Here is a 22,201-nt window from a genome sequence, read left to right on the forward strand (position 1 = left end):
CGATGCAGTGTTGCTGTCCACAACCCCCATGGGGCTGTCTGGCACTGTCCTGTTTTTAAGAGCATCTGCGACTGCCTCGGGCCTGCGATCAACGCTAGTAACACCAAGTTGATGGCCTTCAGCCCAAGGCAGTCAAAAAGTAGGTGTTTTGAATATCTTTGTGCGAGGAGTGGCACTGGAGCAGGTGCACTACTATGACTGCTTGTGGCTACCATTCTCAACCAGTGCTAGTTGCACGCCTTGGCTCCTAAAAGCCAAGGCTACTTTGGAAAAAACTAGCTGGGCCTTGAAGAGGTACTACTTTGAGAATGAAGGAGGAGCAATTAAACTGACCTTGGTGGGGTCTGAAGTCTGTGGGTTATACGAATACTGCTTTCCTCGGTGGTACAAAGGAAGGTCCTCCAAGTGTCAGAGTACTTCTAGTGCAGCAGTAAGGGTGGAATGTGACATGGGCCTTATTGGGGAAGATGCTGAAATTAGACTAGTATTTTACTGGCTACAGGTATAGGGCAGCCCCAGCCTGCTAAAATATCGAGACACCCTCATCCATGTGATGTCTCTTGGGGGATGGGGTTGGGCTCTCAATTCCATGGCTACTGGATGTAAAGAAATGGCTCAGGGTATTGGGACCGAGTGCCTATTGGCATAGCCCATTAGTGCTCCCCTCAAAAGCCGAACCAATCGTCAAGATGTCCTACCTAAGCTACAGTAGAAATGGAACCAATATGATGTTTGGCTTCGGCTAGAGGGCCAAAGAATCTAAGATGTAAGACAACCTGGGGCACGAGGATTACTTGGCTGTGATATCACCCCCCTATGCTCGCGCATTGTACATCCGGTTTCGCTTGGGCTCACTTCTGTTAAGGTCTCTTACTGACAGTTGGGACATTTCTCAGAGTAAAAGTTGTTACCTGCGGTGCTGTGATAGAGCCCCCCTCAACCCCCCTACATTTTCTGCTAATGTGCAAGAGCTTTGGTGATCTTGGGCAGATGGACCTCAAACCGTTGTTTAGGCTACTTTGAATTGTAACAACTAAGAAAGCTATGCAACTTTGCAAAACAGAATCTCAACGTGGTATTTTCTGTCTCCATGTACATCCGTCGTGGATGGTATAAGAGGAGCAAATTGTTGCTGGACATAGGGTGAAGTCTGATTTGTTCTGCAAAATATGCACTTTATTCTTTACAATGTACTGTGGTTCCCTACCTATGCCCATAATCACTGAACGACTGCAATTAACTGTTGGATACTTCATTTTAAGGGTTTTTATCTTTTTATACTTGGGTGTATTTTGATCTGTAATTTTGCACCGGATGGCTCACGCCGGATAAAGGTTTACAACAATAGCAATACAATTTAAAAATCTCCCTCCGCCAGCTTTTTTTCTAGCATTCTCTCTGACCTATACTACCACATTTCATTAAGTCCTCCCTCAAGCCCCACCTATGTGTCACTCCAGATCACAATTCTTTATATACATCTAAACATACGCCATGTTAGGAATGCTTCATAAGAGCCCTGCTTTCCCATACCCTCATTACTTCGTGCATCCATTTTGTACTGTGCTTTTTCATACTACTTTCTAAATCTCATTTGGTTGTTCCATGGTCGGTCTCGAATATTTGCACACACCTCCACAGGGTTTAATTGCGGGGGAGCAACTATGTCCATGTTCCCATCACAGGGAGTAGTTTGCGTCTCGTAAGTGCCACGTTTAACTTGATGCGAGTCAGTCCTGAGCTTGCTGTACTTTGGAGCTCCAACTCCCAACTTGCTGTTGAGTACCCAGAAGGCTGCAACAAGTTTGTTTTTGTGGTGTTCTGACGGAGTGTTGCCTAGCAGCTTGAGCTAGTGGACTTCCCTTTGGGAATGGGGATTTGCCTAAACTAGCTCGGTTTGGCTCACACGCTATAAAATAACATGATGCTCCCCAGGGACCTTGCTCTTGGTCAATGGGTGTCAGATGAAATCGGAGAATGTCTTCTAGCCTGTACACCCATTACTAGAAGTGATATTGTCTCCTCTGAACTCAAATTGTTTTTTAAAAGATTGTGAAAATTACCTCTGACTTTTTAAAGTGACATGTTTGATTATGATGAACAAAATGTGTTTATACATGTTTCTTCAATTCTCATTTTCCAGTTGCACGGAACCATGTGAACAGGATGTGCCTAGCTGCCGATGTTCCCCTTATAGAGAGCGGTACTGCAGGCTACCTCGGACAAGTGACCGTAATAAAAAAGGTTATGCATGTTTTCTTCTTTTGCCATGGTTAAAATACAGCAATGTTTCAATCATTCAACAAACGCTTAAAGACCCACTACTTCGACCTCAGCTTTTCTTTTTTAGAAAATTCGGTGAATTTCAGCATGGTGGAGCATACAGCAATACTGTATAAATACAGCCCACAATGCCTCTGCTTCTGGTAGGTATTGGGATGTCGGGCATCACCCACTGAACATAGGCTCCTTTTGGCGAACATGAGCTTGTAGGAAACAGAGAGCAGCAAACTTTAAAATCTGAAATATAAGCAATGCCACATTTTTATCCAGTATAAAAAAAAAAATTATAAGTGAGTTTTGATACCTTTCAGTGGACCAACTGACAATATTATACTGTGATGGTATAGCGAATGAACTTTCAAAGCCAAAAAGATCTTCAGCTGACAAAAAGCACAGTGAGGAAAGAACAGTAGATAGTTTAACACCCAAAGCAGACTTGCAAGGAATGCAGTGCTGAAATCATGGCTACAAATCTACAGAACAGTTAACTGAGCAGTTGGAAATGCTGCGTTGCTTTAAACAATGCATTAAATTGGAAGAAACAAGATGCATGCCATACTGTATTGTTTCTTAACATTTGCTGCATGGCTAATGCAGTACAGTCGTTAGTGCATTTCCAAGCATGTGAGAAATGCTTTCTAAAGCAGGGCCTAAAGAAGTTGGAAGTATCTATTCATGGTAAAACCGCCTTCGGAGTGCAGGGTTTAAAAAGGCAGAGGAAGCAGATTCTTGCATTTTGCAAATAACATTACATTGCTGGAGACATCTGGTCCAAACCTCCTCCCTGCTTATTCTGATGGCCCGGTACTGACTGTGCAGTGATTCTAAAATTTAGTAATTCTTTACAGTAAGCACTTTAAGCTGTTGCGTATAGTGAAGAGTCTGTTTTTAGCTTTGGCAATAGGTGGCACTTTTGCACTTCTATAATCCTTTTGCACCTTCTATAATCCAAAATGAATGCCTTGTATTACAGATGGGTAGAACATTGAATTTGAAGGACACAGTGCACGTTGTTTGGTTATTTACCCACCCATTGGCCGCCCGTATCCTTTATAATTTGATTGTATTGTCTGAAAATGTCTGTTTATTCTGAATAAGTAGATTTAGAAGGACCACTCTGAGCGGTCTTTCTAAATCGAGCTGTCACGCCCCTGCCGCGGACGATTCGCACAGGGGCTGATGGGCGCGGGCATGCTGGAAGACGTGGGCAGTCGGCTAAGTGTGTGTATGTTGAGGAAGAATGTTCGTAGCGTGGTGGGCAAGGGTTGGGGGATACGTTGTGTGGGTGGAGGAGGAGCGTTTCTGTCATGGCAGGGAGGTGGGCGGATGAGTGATGTGTTTCTGTTAGCATGTGTCTGATGGGATGGGGGGTTTAGGGTAATGTACTTGGTGGGGAAGTTGGAGGGGGGGTTCGGAGGGTGAAGCCCCCTGTTTTTAAGGTGTGAGGACTGGTTGTAAGGTGAAAGGGGGGATCGGGTGAAGGGGTTGAACCCCTGCCCTACCCCCGAAATAGTGATCGATTTCAAATATTGAGGACCGCACCAAATCGGCTGAAGAAAATCGTTCTTTTGGATGTGCGACCTTCAATAGTCGACAATTTCACATATGGCCCCGTATGGCCATTCACAGCCATAAAACTGCCTTAAACGCCCTCGCGTGCTCAGTTTAAATTAGATCTGATGTGCAGTAGCCTCAAGCGTTGTGCCGTACAGGGCCTGTCTGCTATGTCTCGGCACTCTAGAAAGTTAATGGCTCAATTGACGCTGGAAATTAGGTACTAATGTAAGTCTTAACCACGTGTGCCTTAAGCCGCATGATTTATAAGCGATGTTTCCTTGATCGGTTTCCTGCACTGAAGTCCTGTTAAAAAAAACTACTTTGCAATGGCCACAGTTTTGCCTTCTATATAGTTATTAAATGGGCATTTGCAAGGCTTTGAAATCCTATCCCAAGGTACTTGAACAGTTTTCCAGGTGTTGCCTTCTCATGGTCATGTAGTACCATTGTGGCAGTTGCAGTCAAATGCATAGCCAATGCGTACACAAATGCCAAAACTGTTGGCTTTGCCCATGCCTGTTCAGGTGTGAGCAAGTGTTGTCACATCCGATGTCTTGACAAGGAAGTAGAATTACTGGTAAGCCCATGACTCTGAAGGGATACATCCCCATGGTCACTCACTATGCTGCCTGATGGGCTAGACTTCAAAATCCCCAAAGTAAGATATGAAACACATGTCTCAGTTCAAACGCCTGTTCGGTTCCCGTGTTTTTGTCTTTGGCAGATCTCCTTTTGATACCATAACAGACAGACCCTTTAGTGAGGGTTTGTGTGCACGCGCCTATTGTACGTGAACTGTTGGACTTGGTGTTTGTTTTGTGGTTTGAGATGGTATGTCCGTGTAGGCTCTTTCACTGCTGAATATTGGTTATAGATTCTTAACACTGTTTATTTGTGTTACTCTGGGTAGTGGGTGATCACTAGAGGAACTTGTTCTATATTTCGTTGACTGCGTTGGTGCAGGATCTCCATTGGGATTTTTATTGCAGAGATTGAAATTAAGATTTGGCAAGCAGGAAGTAGGTGAAGGCAAATCCAGGGTTATAGGCATAATCTGGTCGGGAGAATCGATGGTTGGGACCCAGGCATTCTCATCGCCCACTGCAAATCTTGCACATGAAATTCAGACAAATTGTGTAATATTTGAGGGGGTGCAGAAAATTCAAGTTGCAAACGACTAGACAGCTATAAAATATCACTTGCTACCTCAATTTTATAGATGCACAGGGCACCATTTCTTACTCATTTCACTCACCAAGAGTCAAATATCGTTAGCAAATGGCTAGTGCATTTTCTGTGCCCTGCTGTACGCATTCCCACACAAGTAGCATTGCTATCTGTTATGACAGTTTTTTTAAAGCCCTACCAGACTTCATAAAAACCATACGTCTGAGGCAGTACATAAGTATAAGGCTGTGCTACCTGAGGATGGGTTGGTAGCACGGACAGAGCAGTCAGCCTTTTCTTAGGAGGGAGATGGAGATGGGGCTGTAGATTTGCACAAAGAAATTGTAGTATACATATGGTCCAACGAAACACTGAAGCACTATTTATTGTAAAAATAAAGGGTTTATTTAAATACAAGTAGACGAAGATAATTGTTGAGTAAGTAAGTACTAGAACACCATGTAAATACAATCCTAAAAACCAACTCCATACCAATGGCATGCAAACCAAGAAAGAACCTTATTTAGAGGCGCAATAAGCAAGTCCAGTTGGATCAAACCTAAGGTTATACATTCAGGATAGTAATCTACTATTCTTGGGGAATAAGATCCGGTTAGAAATACTTGTTGAATACAATCAGTATTTCAAGGGTACTAGACGCTGTCAGTCATGCAGTGGCACTCCGTTATAGAAATCACATAGTACACCAACCCAGTTACAAGTATACACCTTGCAACATTACTTTTTAGTACTCCGTTCAGAGCTCGTAAATTAACTCTCATACTTTCTGAAGGGGCCTCAAGCTACTCAATGATAAGTATGAACACTCGGTAACTATTTTGGAATTCTCTAAGCAAATCGGAGTAAGGCGAAACCCTATTGCACTTTGAGAAAGACACAAATCAAGGTAGGTAATTGACCTATTGGAACATAACTATCCGCTACCTAATAGCCAGTATACTTTTAAGAAGTGTATAATACAGTTTTTAAGCTAAGTAAGAACTTTATTAGCACCAAAGCAATTCAGGGAAGCACAACCCATGGTTAAGAGTTTAGAAGAGCAGCAGCTATTGAAGCCAGTAAGGCCTATATACTTTTAAGATGAGCTGCCAGCAACTCCAGGACCAGTATTAATTGAGACTGTTTATATCTGTATAAAGCAGACCAGGGAAAGCAAACCCTATGATGCACTTTAAGAATGACACAATGTTATTCAAGGCAGGTAAACCCTATTGGTAAGCTTTTACAAGTAAGTACGTTTACACTTGTTATGCTTTCATGGTTGAATCCATTTCTTATCCCATCCTTACATAGTCTGTTGCATGGGTTCTCTCAGAGGCAGAAGAGGAACTCTAGGTGCCAGCTACAGGCAGGTAGGGTTCAGTTGCTAGAAAGTCAGTTCCATAGGAGATCTTCTTAAACAAGTAATATTCACTTAAAATTAGTTAAAGTGGTATGGGCAAACTCCCAACCACACGAGTCTGCCTCACAGGATGTACAGCAGACTTAAGGTAAGTATTACCCTAGCCTACACAGTGCCTTAGAGAAAAGAGGTCCGGAGTGGATGCCTTCAGGATGCAACAGCACAGAACATGGTCCCTAGATTCTTCCTTTGGAGATGAAAGAACTGGATACTGGATGGGAACTTGCAGCAGCAACAGTCATCGGAGGAGGCTTCCAGCAAAGGTTTCTTCAGATTCTCGCGGCTCTGTGGAGTTGGCGCCTTTTTACAGCAGCCGGATGAAGAAAGAATATTGCCAATCGGATTCTCTTCACTGTTTCAGTCCTGCACTCTTCTGAGGGGACTTTAGGGATTTGAATGGTGTCTCTGGAGATGGAGCACAAGTCCACAAGTTTCGTATGGGTTCAGACTTTGGAAGTCCATGCACCGCACTCAGGCTTGAGGTCCCAGGATATTGGAGGTTTGCAGCCCAGAAAGGTTGCAGCACATCGTGGGATGGCTCAAAATGCAAGTCGTCTTGAGACTAGTGCAACTCACCAGCCTCGGAGTAGGAGTTTTCAGGACCCCTCCCCCATCATCCCCCCCGGCCAATTGGAAGGAAGGATTACTTCAGCTCCGGTTACACAGGCTCTACAGGCGCTGGAAATCGCTACAGACATCTTTTCTTCATCTTACTCTTCGGTTTCAGCTCAAGTGGTCGACTTGTCAGCAGCTTGCAGGCTCGGAGTATTTATCAAGAACTACAGCACAAAGTCTGCAATCTCTCTCTGCAGTTTACAGAAAGGGGCGGTCTGGCTGTTCACTCGGACAGTCAGCCCCACCCCAACCCCCATTGAGAGTGGGTTCCTTTTAGGCAAGGTGAAAGACGAAGGACTGCAGAGTTATGGACTCCTCCCTCGCTTCCTGCCTTCTCAGACACTCTGGAGCCTTGGCAGGGAATACAAAGGATTCCCGCCAAAGTCAAAACTTCCACTGAGGTTGTTACTGCCTAGAATTGCAGGGTAATACCTTGGAAACTACAAACAAACGAGAAATGGTGAAAAAGGCCACCTTTTTAGCAAAATGGTGGTCCTCCTGTGCATTATCAAGGCTGATTTAACAGCTTGAGAGTAAAAGACTAAAAAGACACTGCAGTAAAACACTGCCACCAACCATTCAAGTAAACTTGCAATTCTAACAAAATTGCTACAGGTAAGTAAGCAAGGGGGGATGCATAGTATCCCACCAGCACTCCACATAAGGTGGAGTGTGGTGGCGCCCTATAAAAAAATGTAATGGGTGGGTGAAAATCCCTCTTTACCCCTTGCGAACAGTAGTTCACCCAAGTTCATTAAAGAGAAATTAACAGTGAAGCCCAAAGGGGCAATCCAGCCGAGGCCCAAAATTTAGAACTCCAAATATACACTATTGGGAGACATAAAATGGTCTGCCACAAAAAGAGTAAAGACTAGGTGAGTGGGGGAAAAAGACTCGCCTTCACGTAGGGACAAGGTAAAATAATTACCTAGTCCAAGCTAAATGTTCTGGAGTTTACACAGGTCGGGAAGATTCAATACAAATGGAAAATCTTACCTAACAATATCACATTGCCATGTTTGTGTAGTACCAGTTTGCCTTGAGTGACAAAGGTAGCTTCCGGTAGCTGTTTACTCAAGTTAAGTTTTAGGCTATTTAGAGAAGCCCCTCAATGCTCGCACCACAAAAAATACAACCGACAAGGGGGGAAAAAGGTCCTGCACACCTTTCAAGGTGAGCAGGGCTTATTCTCATAAAAAACAAATATACAATGGCAAAGAACTCTACTGCCACGGAGCGCTCTGGCAAAATTAGTTCAAGCATTACATTTTAAAGGTAAAACTCGTTATAATTGACGTAAATCTCATAAGGTACAAATCCATGTAGCTGGTTGGCACAACCCTATACATAGGGGGCCTGCTCCATAGGGGATGCAAGGCCATTGGGCACTGCTCCTCCTGTCCTCCTTCCACTTGAGGTCTTCTCAGCATGCCATCAGGTCCACGACTCCTAATTAGCAATTAAAAAGTTACAAATCATAGCATGCCCCATCTACTGGCCTAATGTTCATCTGGTACTGCAGATACGGGCACAGAGGCTACTTTTGAGGTCACACTATCTTACAAACCCCAGCTCGATCACAGATGCGTCTGTGCCATTCCAATTCTTCCCACCCTGGACTTAAATGTGTTACTTTCCTCCCTGGCACCTCGGAGCACAAATCACAGGGTCCTAGGGTCTTCTGCTATCAATCTTTCACATAGATTGACAATCTAACAGCTTTATGGTCGGTGGTCTGGAACTGACCTGTACTATGGAATGTTTGGGTTTTGAGACAGTGGCCTGTCCTGTTTGGACTTGGTGATTTTCCCTTGTTCCTAGGTGAAGGGGAATCTTTTTCCCCTCTCACCTAGGCTTTTACTTTTTTAATAAATATTTTTTATGGGTGACCTTTTATGTGTATCCATAGTGTATAGTTGGAGTTATGGTTTGCTATAACATTTGGGCTTAGGCTGGTTTGCCACTTTGTCTTCCCTGTTAATTTATCTTTAATGTACTTGGGGGGGGGGGGGGGGGGGGGAACGACTGTTCCCAAGGGGTAAAGCGGTATTTTCATCCTCCTTTACATTTTATATAGCATGCCAGCACACCCCACCTTCTGTGGAGTGCTGGGGGGATGCAATGTACCCCCTTGCTTACTTATCTGTAGCATTTGTGTTACAATTGCAAGTGACGTTTTAGTCTTATTAGTCACAGGCTGTTAAATCTGCCCCGGTAATGCACAGAAGGGCCACCATTTTCTATGATGGGCTCATTTTTTGCCATTTCTCATTTGCTTGTAATTTGAGGTCTTCCCCTGCCATTCTAGGCAGGCATGACCTCGGAGGAAGTTTTGTCTTCAGCAGGAATCCTTTGTATTCCACATCCAGGAGTGTCCGAGGGCAAGAAGCGAGAGAGGAGTTCAAAACTCTGCAGCCCTTTGGGTTATTTTCAGGCAAGGTGAAAGATGGTCTCAATGGGAGGGGTTGAGGGGGTTGGCTGTCCTGGTTGGACAGCCAGACGGCCCCTTTCTGTAAACTGCAGGGAGTGATTGCAGAAATATTGATTTTAATTTTTGTAACGCTCCAACATGCCGTGGGCCTCAGGGCGCACACAGAACAAAACAAGGACAAACACAACAGGCATAAAACAGAAGGATGGAAGAGTCAGAGGATTATTCCAAGTTGAAGAGGTGAGTCTTTATAGTACGTTTGAACACGGTATAGCTTTGGATCTGTCGTATCTTTGCCGGAATTGTGTTCCAAAGAAGAGGGTCCTGAGCTTCAAGGGTAGTAGCTCCAAATTTGGCTGTCCTGAATTGAGAATAATCGCAGAGGAAGAGCGAAGGTTCCTCACATTAGGTTTCGTGCTAATGGGGGATGACAGATAGATGGGGCTGCTTAGACTGAGGCATTTGTGGGTCGTGGTAAGCATCTTGTGTGTTATGCGGCGTTTGACCGGAAGCTAGTGGAGTTTTTTCCTAAAGGTGGAAATGTGTGTATGATGAGACTGATTGCAAATGTTACGCACAGCATTATTCTGCGCCACCTGTAGAGATTGGATATTAGAAGCTGAGGTGCCCGCCAAGAGACTGTTGCAATAGTCCAATCTTGAATTAACCAGGGCAGTGGACAAAAGAGCACAGTTCTCTTCTGAGATGAATGGTCGAATATATCTTATTCTCTTGTTTACAAGACCACAGCTGGATTTAATGCTGGAAACATGTAACGCTCACCTGATTTCCACGGAGGCGCTGCGCTGGGCTGGACTGAGCTGTCGCCGTGTCTTCTAGTGTGACTCGTAGATCTCGGCCTTCTCCTAGGGCTGGTCCCCTTCTCACGATGTACCGGACGTGTAGAGTGAGGTGTCTGCAGACGGAAGAACAAGGATTTAGGAACTGGATTGACTGAACTTCTCCTTCCTCAGTCCTCTTATTCGAACCAAGGGCGTGGCTTGCTCACCTTAGATATATTAAGGCCGGGCTCTCCATCCTGCGTCTTTGCAGGGGCGCAGTACCAGTTACTTCACTGGTTCACTGACAATCCTCTTGATTGCAGAGGTTGATGTTGGAAGATACCGCCGTTTACCGCACGAGCGGTTTCTTGATAGTTATTGGAGCACCCTTAATTTAGTCCCTTGCTCAGTCTCAGGGTGTCAAGATTGAAATTGTAGAGGAATGATGCGGCAAGCAGGTGAGTAGGAAAGATGACCGGTTGCTGTCACCCTTTCTAATGTCTCTCTTTGTCCTGCTGGTTTAGGTGCAATGGACGCTGATGAATAAGTGCCCAGGATCGTGCAAGCGCGTATGTACGAAGAAGATGAAGCGCGGTGCACGTAAGTAAAATGACTGCTGTTTGTTTCAAAAGCACGCCTTAATGTCTCTTTTGTCCTTGCAGATCGTGGATGCAGAGAGCGTTGCTAGATGGATGCCGGCGAACGTGCGAGCGCGTAAGTAGAAAGTTTATGGTTGGTTTAGAATGCGCCTTAAAATGTCTCCTTTGTTTTGCAGATGCCGGCATGCAGCGCTTCTTGAAGTTCAGAACGTGCGGAGCGCAGGTAAGCAATTCAAGAATGCAATGCTTAATCAAGTCCTTTTCTTTGCAGATGTCGATGGGGAGCCGAAGAAAGCGGCGGAAGGCTTTGGAAGATGCCGCCGTATTTGGTAAGTAAGAGCGCTGCTCTCGAATTGAATTCTGCTAACCTGTTTTGTCTTGGCAGGTGCAGCTGAGGATCGGATCTCTAGCAGGTAAGGAATTCGTTTTCACAGGAACTGGAGCTGAAGAATCTCAGGAAGACTGGAGCTGACACGATGAGCGTCCTGCTGCAGATGCAGAATAACGCGAAGCATGTTTCATCAATCGGGTGTGGTTTAAATAGCCTTCTGTAGTGCTTAGGCGTCTTCTTCCACAGCCTCGCCCAGGTAAGAAAAGAGTTCCTGTGTTCTGATTCCAGGGAGTGGCTCCTGCCCCACCGAGACAGGAAAAGTAGTAGGAGAAGGATCAGAAGACCATCGAGCTGGTAAGTAAGCAGCATGGTCTGCTGCAGGTAGGTCCACCCAAGCACTCTTAAGCATTATGAGCCCGGCGCTTCCAGCGCCGGGACCGGTCATCTTTATGAGCCTGGTGCCACTGGCGCCAGGACAAGGTCCAAAAGGTCCCGATAGGGACTGGCTGGTACCCAGGGTCAAGGTTTATGGGCCTGCTTCCAAGGATGTGAGGCAAGTCCTAACCCCTTGGAAGCAGGGATCATGACAAAACATGGGATTTCATGGAGAGTTCTTCATCAAGAACTACTCCTAATGTCTTAACTTTCTTTTGAATGATAATGGTATTGTTGGCTATGTGGGAACTGTCGTAGTTGGAATCCAGTTTCGCCTGAGTGTTTTTAGATGCCACGATAAGGAGTTCGGTCTTTTTATCGTTCAGGGCAAGAGAATTGTATGGCTTTGTATATTTTGTTGATGGTTTCCGTGTCACTGCTATATGAGCCACTCAACTGTATAACAACCTGAGTATCATCGGCGTAATTTGTATATTGCACTCCTAGTTTGTTCAAGAGGTCAAGAAGGGGCCGGATGTAAAGATTAAAGAGCAGCGGCGACAGACAGGAGCCCTGAGGAACTCCGCAATTCTGGGAGATTGGAGAAGATTATCACCATCGCAAACCCTTACCAATCTGGGACCCAGAAAGGAAGAAATCCATTTGGATGCAATCACAGAGCAGTTTATTGCTGTAGTTCCTGATAAATCCTCTGAACCTGGAAACTGCTTACAAGTGGACTACTTTAGCTGAAACCGAAAAGACTTCTGTAGCGATTTCCAGCAACCGGAGAACCTGCTGTGTAACTGGTGCATGATACAACCCTGCCTTCCATCGACCTGGGAGTCCCGAATGCGACGACTCCTACACAGTGGCTGTTGAGATCCACTAGTCTCAAGAAGACCTGCATTTTGAGGCATCCATGACATACTGCGACCTTGCTGGGCTGCAAAACGCCAATAACCTGGTGTTAGGCAAAGTTTGTATGCAGTGCCCTCTGGGAACACTACAAACTATGACTACAGGTATAGGCAACCCAACCTTTGGTATAAGCTTGTACTACACAGTTTTGGTAGCGTGCTGAGCAGCCAGACTTGTCTCAAAAGGGGAAATGTAAGCTGTAGTGGAGTTACACAAAGATTCACAGTTACAGGTATTCAAATAAACTTAGACTCAAGGTTTCTTGCATAAACAACTATTAATTTATCAGTCAGTTATAAAGCCTTCTTTAGAAGGGAGCAACATACTAGTAACACACAAATACACTTCAATACTGTACACTTTAAGTTTCTGAACCAGTTAAGACCCTTTTGGGATGGCCCACGACATAACCTACACCTCCAGGCGACTTCAATAACTAGGATGCTGGGGACATTAATACCTTACTATTGTCATTCAGACTACTTTTAGAAATTGGTAAAAGGCAAAGGTTATTAGAACACAAGAGATCACAAATATTCTTAAGTAGGCAAACACTTGGGCCCCCCAAGAAGAGTCATACAATTTAATAGGCTAAGCCAAAGTCAATGGGCAAACGTCTTGTATAAGATTAAGCACTCCTGGTAAGTAAATGGAAGTCTTGGCACAAGTTCTTAGGAATCTTTGATGAAAAGAAGAATCAAATGTAGGGCCACAATCTGATTAGGCTTGTGAGTTGTAGAGGTTTCAAAGCCATTCTACAGTAAGAGGGAAGTTCTCTTTAGCTTGTTTTACAGTACCTTGGAAATGAAGAAAAGATGCAGCTGGTTTTTGTTCCTGTGCAGCTCTGCCGATCTCGCTGTTCCTGGGCCTCAGTGGTGGGGACAAGAGGGAGGAAGTCTGACTCCTGGAATGCACTGGGGCTGTCAAAACTGGCAACTGGCAAACTTCACGTTCAGTGGCTGTTTTGTGTTTCAGCTCCTTACGTCTACCGCAAATGGCAACACCGCGTTTCCTGGCTGTTGAGGTGGGCTTTCCTTGCTTCTGGATACCCGCACTCTGCTGAGGGGGTGCTCAGGCTTGGTCAGTCCTGCTTCTTGTGAGTCCGGAGGATCTTCCAAAAGCTCTAGGCCAGCTTAAAAGCAACGCACACAATCTGATGTTCCTCTGCCTGGCTATACGGTTTCCAGCAGCAACTCTGTGGAAATTCAACCAGCTCTGAGATGGATGTCCAGGTGGCTTACTTTGGAGTAGATTGGTCCCACCAACTCAAAGGTAGAAGTAGTCTTTGCAGGGGCTTCTCCGTCGATGAGAACTTGGCGTTTCGGCACTGCAGCAGGGCTTCACCGGGCAAACCAACGGTCCAGGAGTTGCAGCAGGCGTCCTAGTCTAGCTCTTCTTCTATTCAGTTCTCTCCCATTCATACCAGCCTAGCTGTCATTCACCCAGCATGGTGGCTGTCCTTGCCGGACAGTCAGTCAGCCAGCCAATCACCACAGAGTGCATTTGGGTCTCCTAGGAGACTATGCACAGGGAGTTTCGGGCACCTCCCTCACTTCCTACCTACCCCAGACACTCTGGAGCCAGAGGCGGTTTCACTCCTGAAGCCCGCCAAAGGCGACATGAACAAAGAGACCAAACCTTGTTTGGCGTGCAGACAAAATCTCTAAAAGGACCTTTCCACAAAGAACTGGTGAAAAAAGAAGACTGGGGGACGGGGGGGATAGGGGTGTCATTTTGTCAAAGATGGCTCTAGCTATTTTGAAAAAGACGGTTCCCACGGTTGCTTTACCGGAGCCACGAACGCAGCACGCAGAAAAGAAATACCATGGTATTTTGAACAAAAACACAGCCATTCAGTGAGGACGGGGTAACTTAATGTTACATGAGAAGCTAGACAAAGGGGATACTAAGTAACCTCCTCCAGCACTCTATTATAAAATAGTGTGTGCTGGGTCTAGAAAGTTTCAATGGTAAGTGAAGTCAATTTCACTTTACTGCTCTGGGAAACGGTAGTCTATCCCAGAGAAGGTATTTAAACCTTTGGGAAATCTGGGAGACTTCTCTGTGTCACTGCACTGAAGGTGCTTTGTGACACAATTAAAAGATGATGCATATGGAGTTTGTCAGACTCCACAACCAAAAGAAATGGAGGTACAATTCACATAAAAATACATGAGGGTGGGGAAAAAAGGGTCACACTCTTTACAGGAACAAAATCATGTCCTCAAAATCCAGCAAAGTTGCTGGGGGTCTCTAAAGTGAAGGGAATTGGCACATTTCTGAGAATTCTCCCTAATACTTGGGACCTCAGTGCATGGTCTTCTTAAGTGTGAATCTATCTGAAACATTGGTGGACTCCTGCTGGATCTCAAAAGACACGATTCAAATCCCTGAAGTCCCCTCCCAGAGTGCAGGACGTGAGAGTGAAGAGAATCCGACGAGCGATATTCGTCTTCTTCATTTGGCTGCTGTTAAAAGGTGCCAAATCTACAGAGCCACGAGAATCCATGAAGAAGCCTTTGCTGGAAGCCTACTCTGGTGGCTGCTGCTGCAAGTTCCTATCCAGTGTCCAGTTCTTTCGTCTCCAGACCAAGAATCCAGGGATCGGGTCCTGTGCTGCTTGAATCCGAAGGCATCCACTCTGAAGCTCTTCTTTTCTACTAAGGTACTGTGTGGTTTGAGATATTACTTACCTTGCGTTTGGTGTGCACCCTGTGAGGCTGAGTTGAGGCTGAGTTGAGGCTGAGTGGGTGATTAATGTGGTTGGGAGTTTGCCCAGGCCTAATGCTGGAACGCACATAGGGAGCCTTCCGTGAAGGGCCTGAACACTAGCACTGAAAGGGAATACATGCTTGTTTAAGGAGATCTCCTCTAGAACCTTGCCTTTCATGAAACTGAACCCTACGCATCTTGACTACAGCTGGCACCTAGACCACTAGGGTACCTACTCTTCCTCTGAGAGAACTAATGCAATAGACTAGGGAAGGACTGGATAAGAAAAATATTCTGCTTTGAAAGTATAACACATGTAAAAAAAAAAAACTACTTGCTAAAGAAGTTAGTGTGGTTGGTGTCATTTAGTTGACGCTTACCTTTGAGTTGCATGCTGACCCTCTAAAAAGTATATAAATTGCTTTCCTAACTTTGAATGGTGTTTCCCCCTTCTAAAATTAATGTGTTGGTACTGTTATCATTGCTTAACTAAATGAGTGGAAAAGCTTACCAATAGGGTTTACCTGCCTTGAAATACATTGTCTTTCAGTGTATTCTAGGATTTTGCTTTCCCTGGTCTGCTTTATACAGATGTAAAACTTTCTTTTAGTTAATACCCTTCTTTGAGTTGCTGGTAGGTCCTTTTTAAAAGTATATCGGCCTTACCTTGATTAGCTGCTGCTCATCTAACTTGTAACCTTGGTTTGTTTTTCCTTGAATTGCTTTGGTGCTATTCTAAAATAGTTTCATAAAATTCTTACTTACCGTAGAAACTCTATTATATACTTCTTAAAAGTATACTGTGTATAACTAGCTATTGGGTAGCGGATAGTACCAGTAGGTCAATTACTTACCTTAAAATACATTGGGCCTCATTACAAGTCCGGCGGTAACTCTGCCGGTGGGTTGCCACCAGACTTGCAATATTTACCGGCGCCTGGCTTGCCGGAATCACCGGGGGATTACCGACCCTGGCGTTCCGGGAAGTCAGGCGCCAGTAAATATTAATCCCCATTGCCATTGAGTCCCATAGGACGTAATGGGGATCACGGAAGCACCCGGCATTGTTAATAATGGTGCTGGTGCTTCCGTAAAAGTCTGCGGGTGGGTGCCATTCCACCCACCAGATCTGACCCTGGCACGCGGGACGGTTTGGTAACGGTGCCGGTAGGCTTACTGGCACCGTTGTTACCAAACCAGCAGACTTGTAATGAGTGTGATAGGGTTTTGCTTTCCATGATTTGCTTATTGCATTGTACTAGCTTAGAACTGAGTTCTAAAAAGTAATGTTGCAATTGTGTGTACTTGTAACTTGGTTTGTTTGTTATGTGATTTCTAGAACGGTGTCACTGCATGACTGACCGGGTCAACTACCCTTGAGATACTGATTGTATTCAAAAATTATATCCAGTGCTCCAGATAAGATTTTGAGGTGGGAGTATTTTAAGCATGATTTTTCACGTTGGAGAGTAAATGCAATTTCAAGAGAGTAAAAGAGTTTTCTCCTCTGCAAGAGAGTAAAACGTATCCAACACATACACCCAATGCATGCGTAAAATCAGACCCGTAGACCAAAAGAGTTGTAGATCAAAGTTGTCTGGCGTGCGCAGAGCCCTTCACTACACATGCAAACGGCACATCCCGTCTGAGCACATAGTAATAGCACATTACTCCACTTGATAATGACATATATCCTCCCTGAACATGCTAGCTACACATCTCCTCTTGACACATACTAACGAGTATGACACGTACTCTGTGCACATGTTAAAGGCACATCTCCTTTCAGCATTTTCAGAGATGTGCCGTTAGCATTTGAAGAGCAAATTTGTGTCATTTGCATGTGTAAATTGCACCTTTACACTGTGCGCATGCTAACAGCACATCTCTATGCATATGATAATGGCAGACATTGTTTTCACGTATTGATGGAACACGTTCTGTTTAGCAAGCCTGATATTTGCACACGTTGACAGGACATCTCTACCCATAGGGACCTCAAATCCCTTCTTTGCGCATGCTATTAGCACATCTCTTCTTGTCTGCTAATGACACATCTTTTCTGCGCACATACGAGTGAGACAGCTCTCTGTACATGTGTGCATGTGCACCGAGATGTGCATGCTATCGACATGCCTTCTCAACATGCATTCTAATGGGACATACCCTCTGCACATACTAACTACACATCCTGTTCAGCAACGGGACGTGCAGTTAGCATGTGCAAAATCCACATCGGTCTCTGCACATGCTAACAGCACATCTCGGCTCTGCATGCTAATTGCTCTTCTGTTCCATACTAATAGCACATCTCTTCTTGGCACGTGCAAATGACACATCTTTACTAAGTACGTACTATGGGGATATTTCTTCTCTGTGGGTGCTAACATAGCATCTCCTCTGCACATGCTATAATGGCACTACTCCTCTCTGCCAGTCTTAACAGCAGGGCTCCCTTCTACACAGGCTAATGTTGGCAAAGAACATGCTAATGTTGCATCCGAAGAAAGGGTGGAAAACTACTGGGTAGGAGGGTGGCATGCATTTCCCAAGTTCCAATTATGTGGAGGGCTGACGCAGCCTTGATGGGTGTGGCGCAGAGGAGTCGCTTCTATCTTACAAGAAATGCAATAATGAAGAATGACCGTTCACAGAAGTTACTATCGGTGCTGGAAATGGACAAAATGTTCTCAGGCCAAATGTAACCGATATCCCCCCCCCCCCTCCCCTTTCCTTATTCAGCCTGACTCGATCACGTCTTTCCAGCCCCCACCACAATGCCCAACAGTGCTCCCCTGGCATTCTGCTTGATTTTGCTGTAATAAATCAAGTACCATTCTAAATGGGATAACTGTTACTGCAGTGTTTAAAAGCTGAAGGAATTTGGATAAAAGCGCTATGTAAGAACACATAATCCCTTTCCACATGTTATTGGCATAGTCTCGATGCACATGCAGCAGCACAGCTCATCTCTGCACATGCTATCTGAGCATCGCTTTTCTGCATGTGCCAGTGGCACATGGCCTCCCTGCATGTGCTAATGGCAAATACATTCAGTTCCCGGGCTGCCCCGCATCTCTCCTGCAGGCTAATGGAACAGTTCATCCCTGCATGGGGTAACAGCCCATCCCTCATGGTATAGCCTAACGGCAAGCGTACCCCTTACTACAGCCAGCATAACTTTATAAATTCTACATTAAAGAGCAGGTTTGCAACGTGCCATGGTGCAGCAAGTAAATTAATAATTGCACATGTGTTGGCTCCTGCCCCTTTATTTCAGCACTGTGAGGGCAGAGTTGGGGGTGGCTGGTGGCTTGTGAGTGAGCCAACCTACCTGACCTGCCTCCCATGCAGGGGCACAACAAAACCTACATTTCGGGGGCGGGGAGGAGAGAAATGAAGTCGTGATGGTAGGGGCCACTTCAGAAAATGAGCGAACTTAGAGGCTCTCCCCCTACTGTTCTACCCACCTCCCCTCACCTCTCTACCTAACAAAATACAGGGGCGCACATCCAGGGGTGCACCTATGGGCTAGAATTTGGCAGGGGCTAACACTTCAAATGTTGGGAGAGGCACTAACTTCAGAGACTGTGGAGGAGTGGCAAACCTACTTGTGTAGGGGCATCTAACTTCATTACTCATTGTAATTAAACTATTCTAGTGCAGCTTCAATGTTACATTGAGTTAACCGCTCTCTCCGTTGAGTCCGAAACATCCACTTCTTGCAGATCCTGAAGGTCCTAGAAAATGGCAGATGGTGTGCAATGAAAGATTCAATATCCTAGCATAACAGGACATTGCAGTGTGTGGGGCAGTACTCTAGATGGCCCAAACAACTTCAGTGGCTGGGAGCAACAGGGGAGAAAAGGTAATGTTTGTTATACCACAGTCCGCTATACTAGAATCTCTGGTGCACTGGCTGGTGAGACTCTCTGCCTGTCAAATCCAGTGTTACAAGAATGGGGGGGGGGGGAAGGCCAGTGCAGCAATAATGCAGTTCTATATACCAGTATTGGAGCCACTAGTAGAGGAGCACCATGGTACACCAATGTGTCTCTACACTTATTAAAACTGTCCTACTGTAAGGGTGTAAACTTAACCATTTATAAGCACTCCAATTTTTGCAATTGAAGTCAGGGTGAGATTACATTATTTGCCCAGGATCACACACTTAAGCTAAACAGCAAAGCAGGGATTTTAACCCACTCTTTCAATTTGGGCACGGCCACTATCTTCCCTGCTTTACTTGGAATAAATATTTAAGACTTGGGTGTCAAGACCTACAATAATACTGTCCTATAGAGATTACTTGCAAAATAAACAAATTGCATAGTAAAGCATCATGACATCATGTAAATCCTTCTAGCAGCATGTTGGGCCAAAATAATATCACTACCTTTATTTTCCACATCCTGAATGGAAAACTTCAAAAGGCAAAACATCCTGATTTACCCACTTTAATTTTAGCGCTTTAAAAACACACAAAAAATAGTTGTGCCATAAACTCACTTAGGTTTGCAGATTTGTCACAAACCTCCAGCGTGTTATGTATGGTTAAAGAACATTCAACTAAGGACAGCAAAGCAAACTTTACTTTTAGCATATTAAGCTATTAGACATAATGGGTATGAACACATTTTAAAAGGGTGCATGCTTTATTGTGTTGCTCGCATTAACCGTCATATTTGCACGGGTCTTTCAGTTGGAAATTCACCGTAGACATAAGAAAGGCTATGTTGCTGATGACAAAAGAAATGCTAGTGCCATCTAGTGGTGGAAAGTATGATTTTTTTTTTTCCCCAAAATGTTTTTATGAATAAATACAGCGTACATGGTACGCAGTAGAAAATGAAAATATCCTTATTGGCTATAATTACATGCGTAAAAAGGCACGATACACACCTTATCTGTAGGGCTGAATAAGATGCACAGTTCTGTTCTTCTTACAAATATTCAACTCTGGTGCTTCACCCTGGATCCTACCTCTTTAAGTTCAGAGAATATTTGTTTTCACGGGTGACTCAGAGTTCACCCAGTATCCTCCTCAGTCGGGCTCAGATCCGTCGCCTTTTCAAATTAGTCTCGCTAAGCTGGTCTCAGGCCAATTCTAGTTCACCTTGGTTTATCAAAGAATTTCGAATGTGCACTGAGTTTAGCTTGACCCGTTGCAGGGCCACTTCAATACAAACTTCCATTTTATAATAGTCGCCATTCATTTGGATACCTGATGGAGACCTTCGAATGAGCACCCACTCTGTATATGGTATCTCACTTGGCCTCCCCAAAGTTAATTCACTCCTTTGGTTTCCACTTATATTTGGGTCGCTCATCACATTCGTTTCACACTGTCCTCTTTGGAATTCTTCATAAAATGTTGCAGCTTGCAACCTTGGTTCAAACGCAAGCTGGTTTGGTAATCAATCTCTCCGACTCACTGGCTGTGCTATCTTTACTGGCTCTGCCTTGTTGTAGGTGCCAAGGACCGAACCATGGCAGCAATCGTTCATCCCCGCCTTGGTTATCGACGTGGGAGAGCCCCGGGTACCTTCGATGCACAGTTAGGTTTGTTCAGTTTTAGTTCCTGGTCTTGGGCTTCTTACTATCCAACGATCGTTAAAGTAACGGTCTTTAAAGGTCAAGGTACTTCCCTCCTTGTAACCCTCTCTGGTCTCGCTGTCTTTCTCCTTGTATTAAACTGCCATCTTGGAACTGCTGTTGCTTTGTGTGCTTTTCCACGCTCCGTGTGCTTTCGTGCTCCGCCTTTCATCTGTGTGGGGAAGTGTGATGGAAGTCAGGTGTGTGTAATGATCATCGGTTGCCTGGCCTTGCATGCCGTGTCCTGACCACTTGGATGACAGATCCCTGGGAACTAGTGGGTGAGACACCCTTGGGTTTCTTGCACTGTCCAATCAGGGCAGCCAGACTTCCCCACTACCCCCCTGCTGTGTGAACTGTTTCCTTTCAGGCAAGGTGAAAGACTAGGGCTGCAGATCTTTGGACACTTCTCGCTTCCTGCCTTCTCAGACACTCTCGAGACTCTGCAGTGAATACAAAGGATTCCTTCCGAAGACAAAACTTCAACCAAGGTCTTTCCCGCCTAGAATGGCAGAAGAAGGCCTAGAAAACGAGCATACGACAAATGATGAAAAAAGGAGCCCACCAATGGCGACCCTCCTGTGCATTACCAAGGCTGATTCGACTGCCTGCAAGTAATGACTAAAAGTCTTGAAAGTAGTTTCACTGGTATTACCTGAATTGTTCGTTTACAATTGTTCGAATGACACAATTGTTCGAATAATAGGGGTCCTAATTGACCTTCTGCACAATTGACCGTATGGTCATTTTAAAATATATTATGGGTTGGGTTGGTGTAATAATAATATAAAGGGATTGGGAGGGGGGTTGGGGTGGGGGTAGGATTGGGTGGGGGGGTTTCCCCCCCCGCATAGGTATCCTAATTGACCGTTTAAATTCGGTCAATTGTGCAGAAGGTCAATTGTTATTCGAACAATTGACATTCGAACAATTCGTATACAACCGTTTCACTGCCACCAGCCATTGAAGTATACTTGCAATTGTAGGTGTATTGTATAAAGTGGGGTGTGCTGGCTCACTAAAATAAATGTAAAGGGGATGGGAGTCCCACTTTACTTCTTGGGAACAGTAGTTTGCCCAAGAAATAATAAGAACATTTAATATGAAGCAACTGCATTTAAAATGCTGTGTGCTGCCGTAGTACTTTAGTCCATTCAAAAAGAAAGTAGAACTCCAATCGCACACTATGGAGAGACATCAAAAGGTCACCCATAAAAAATTAGACTAGGTGAGAGGGGGGAAAAAGATTCCCCCTCACCTATTAATAAGGGAAAAATAATCAGTCAAGTAAAGTCCTGGGATGACACAGGTCAGGAAGATTTATCACTGAAATGAAAATCTTACCCAACAGTTGTCGTCATGCATTTTTCAGTTCGCCCAATGAAGCCTATCAAAACGGTCTTATTTTTT

The 22,201-nt window shown here is 44.8% G+C and overlaps 1 protein-coding gene across 2 annotated transcripts in view; it reads left to right on the forward strand.

Moving 5' to 3' along the window:
* Positions 1–22,201, forward strand: part of UBA2 (ubiquitin like modifier activating enzyme 2) — a 470,118-nt gene that overhangs the window by 126,388 nt on the left and 321,529 nt on the right. For both annotated transcript variants that reach the window (XM_069607094.1, XM_069607095.1), the window contains one exon: positions 2,144–2,244. In XM_069607094.1, coding sequence (XP_069463195.1) covers positions 2,144–2,244 — 101 coding nt within the window. The remainder of the gene's footprint in view (positions 1–2,143; positions 2,245–22,201) is intronic.

Source organism: Ambystoma mexicanum, chromosome 1p (assembly GCF_040938575.1).
Source record: "Ambystoma mexicanum isolate Mex_15411 chromosome 1p, UKY_AmexF1_1, whole genome shotgun sequence".
In the NCBI taxonomy this organism is placed as follows: domain Eukaryota; kingdom Metazoa; phylum Chordata; class Amphibia; order Caudata; family Ambystomatidae; genus Ambystoma; species Ambystoma mexicanum.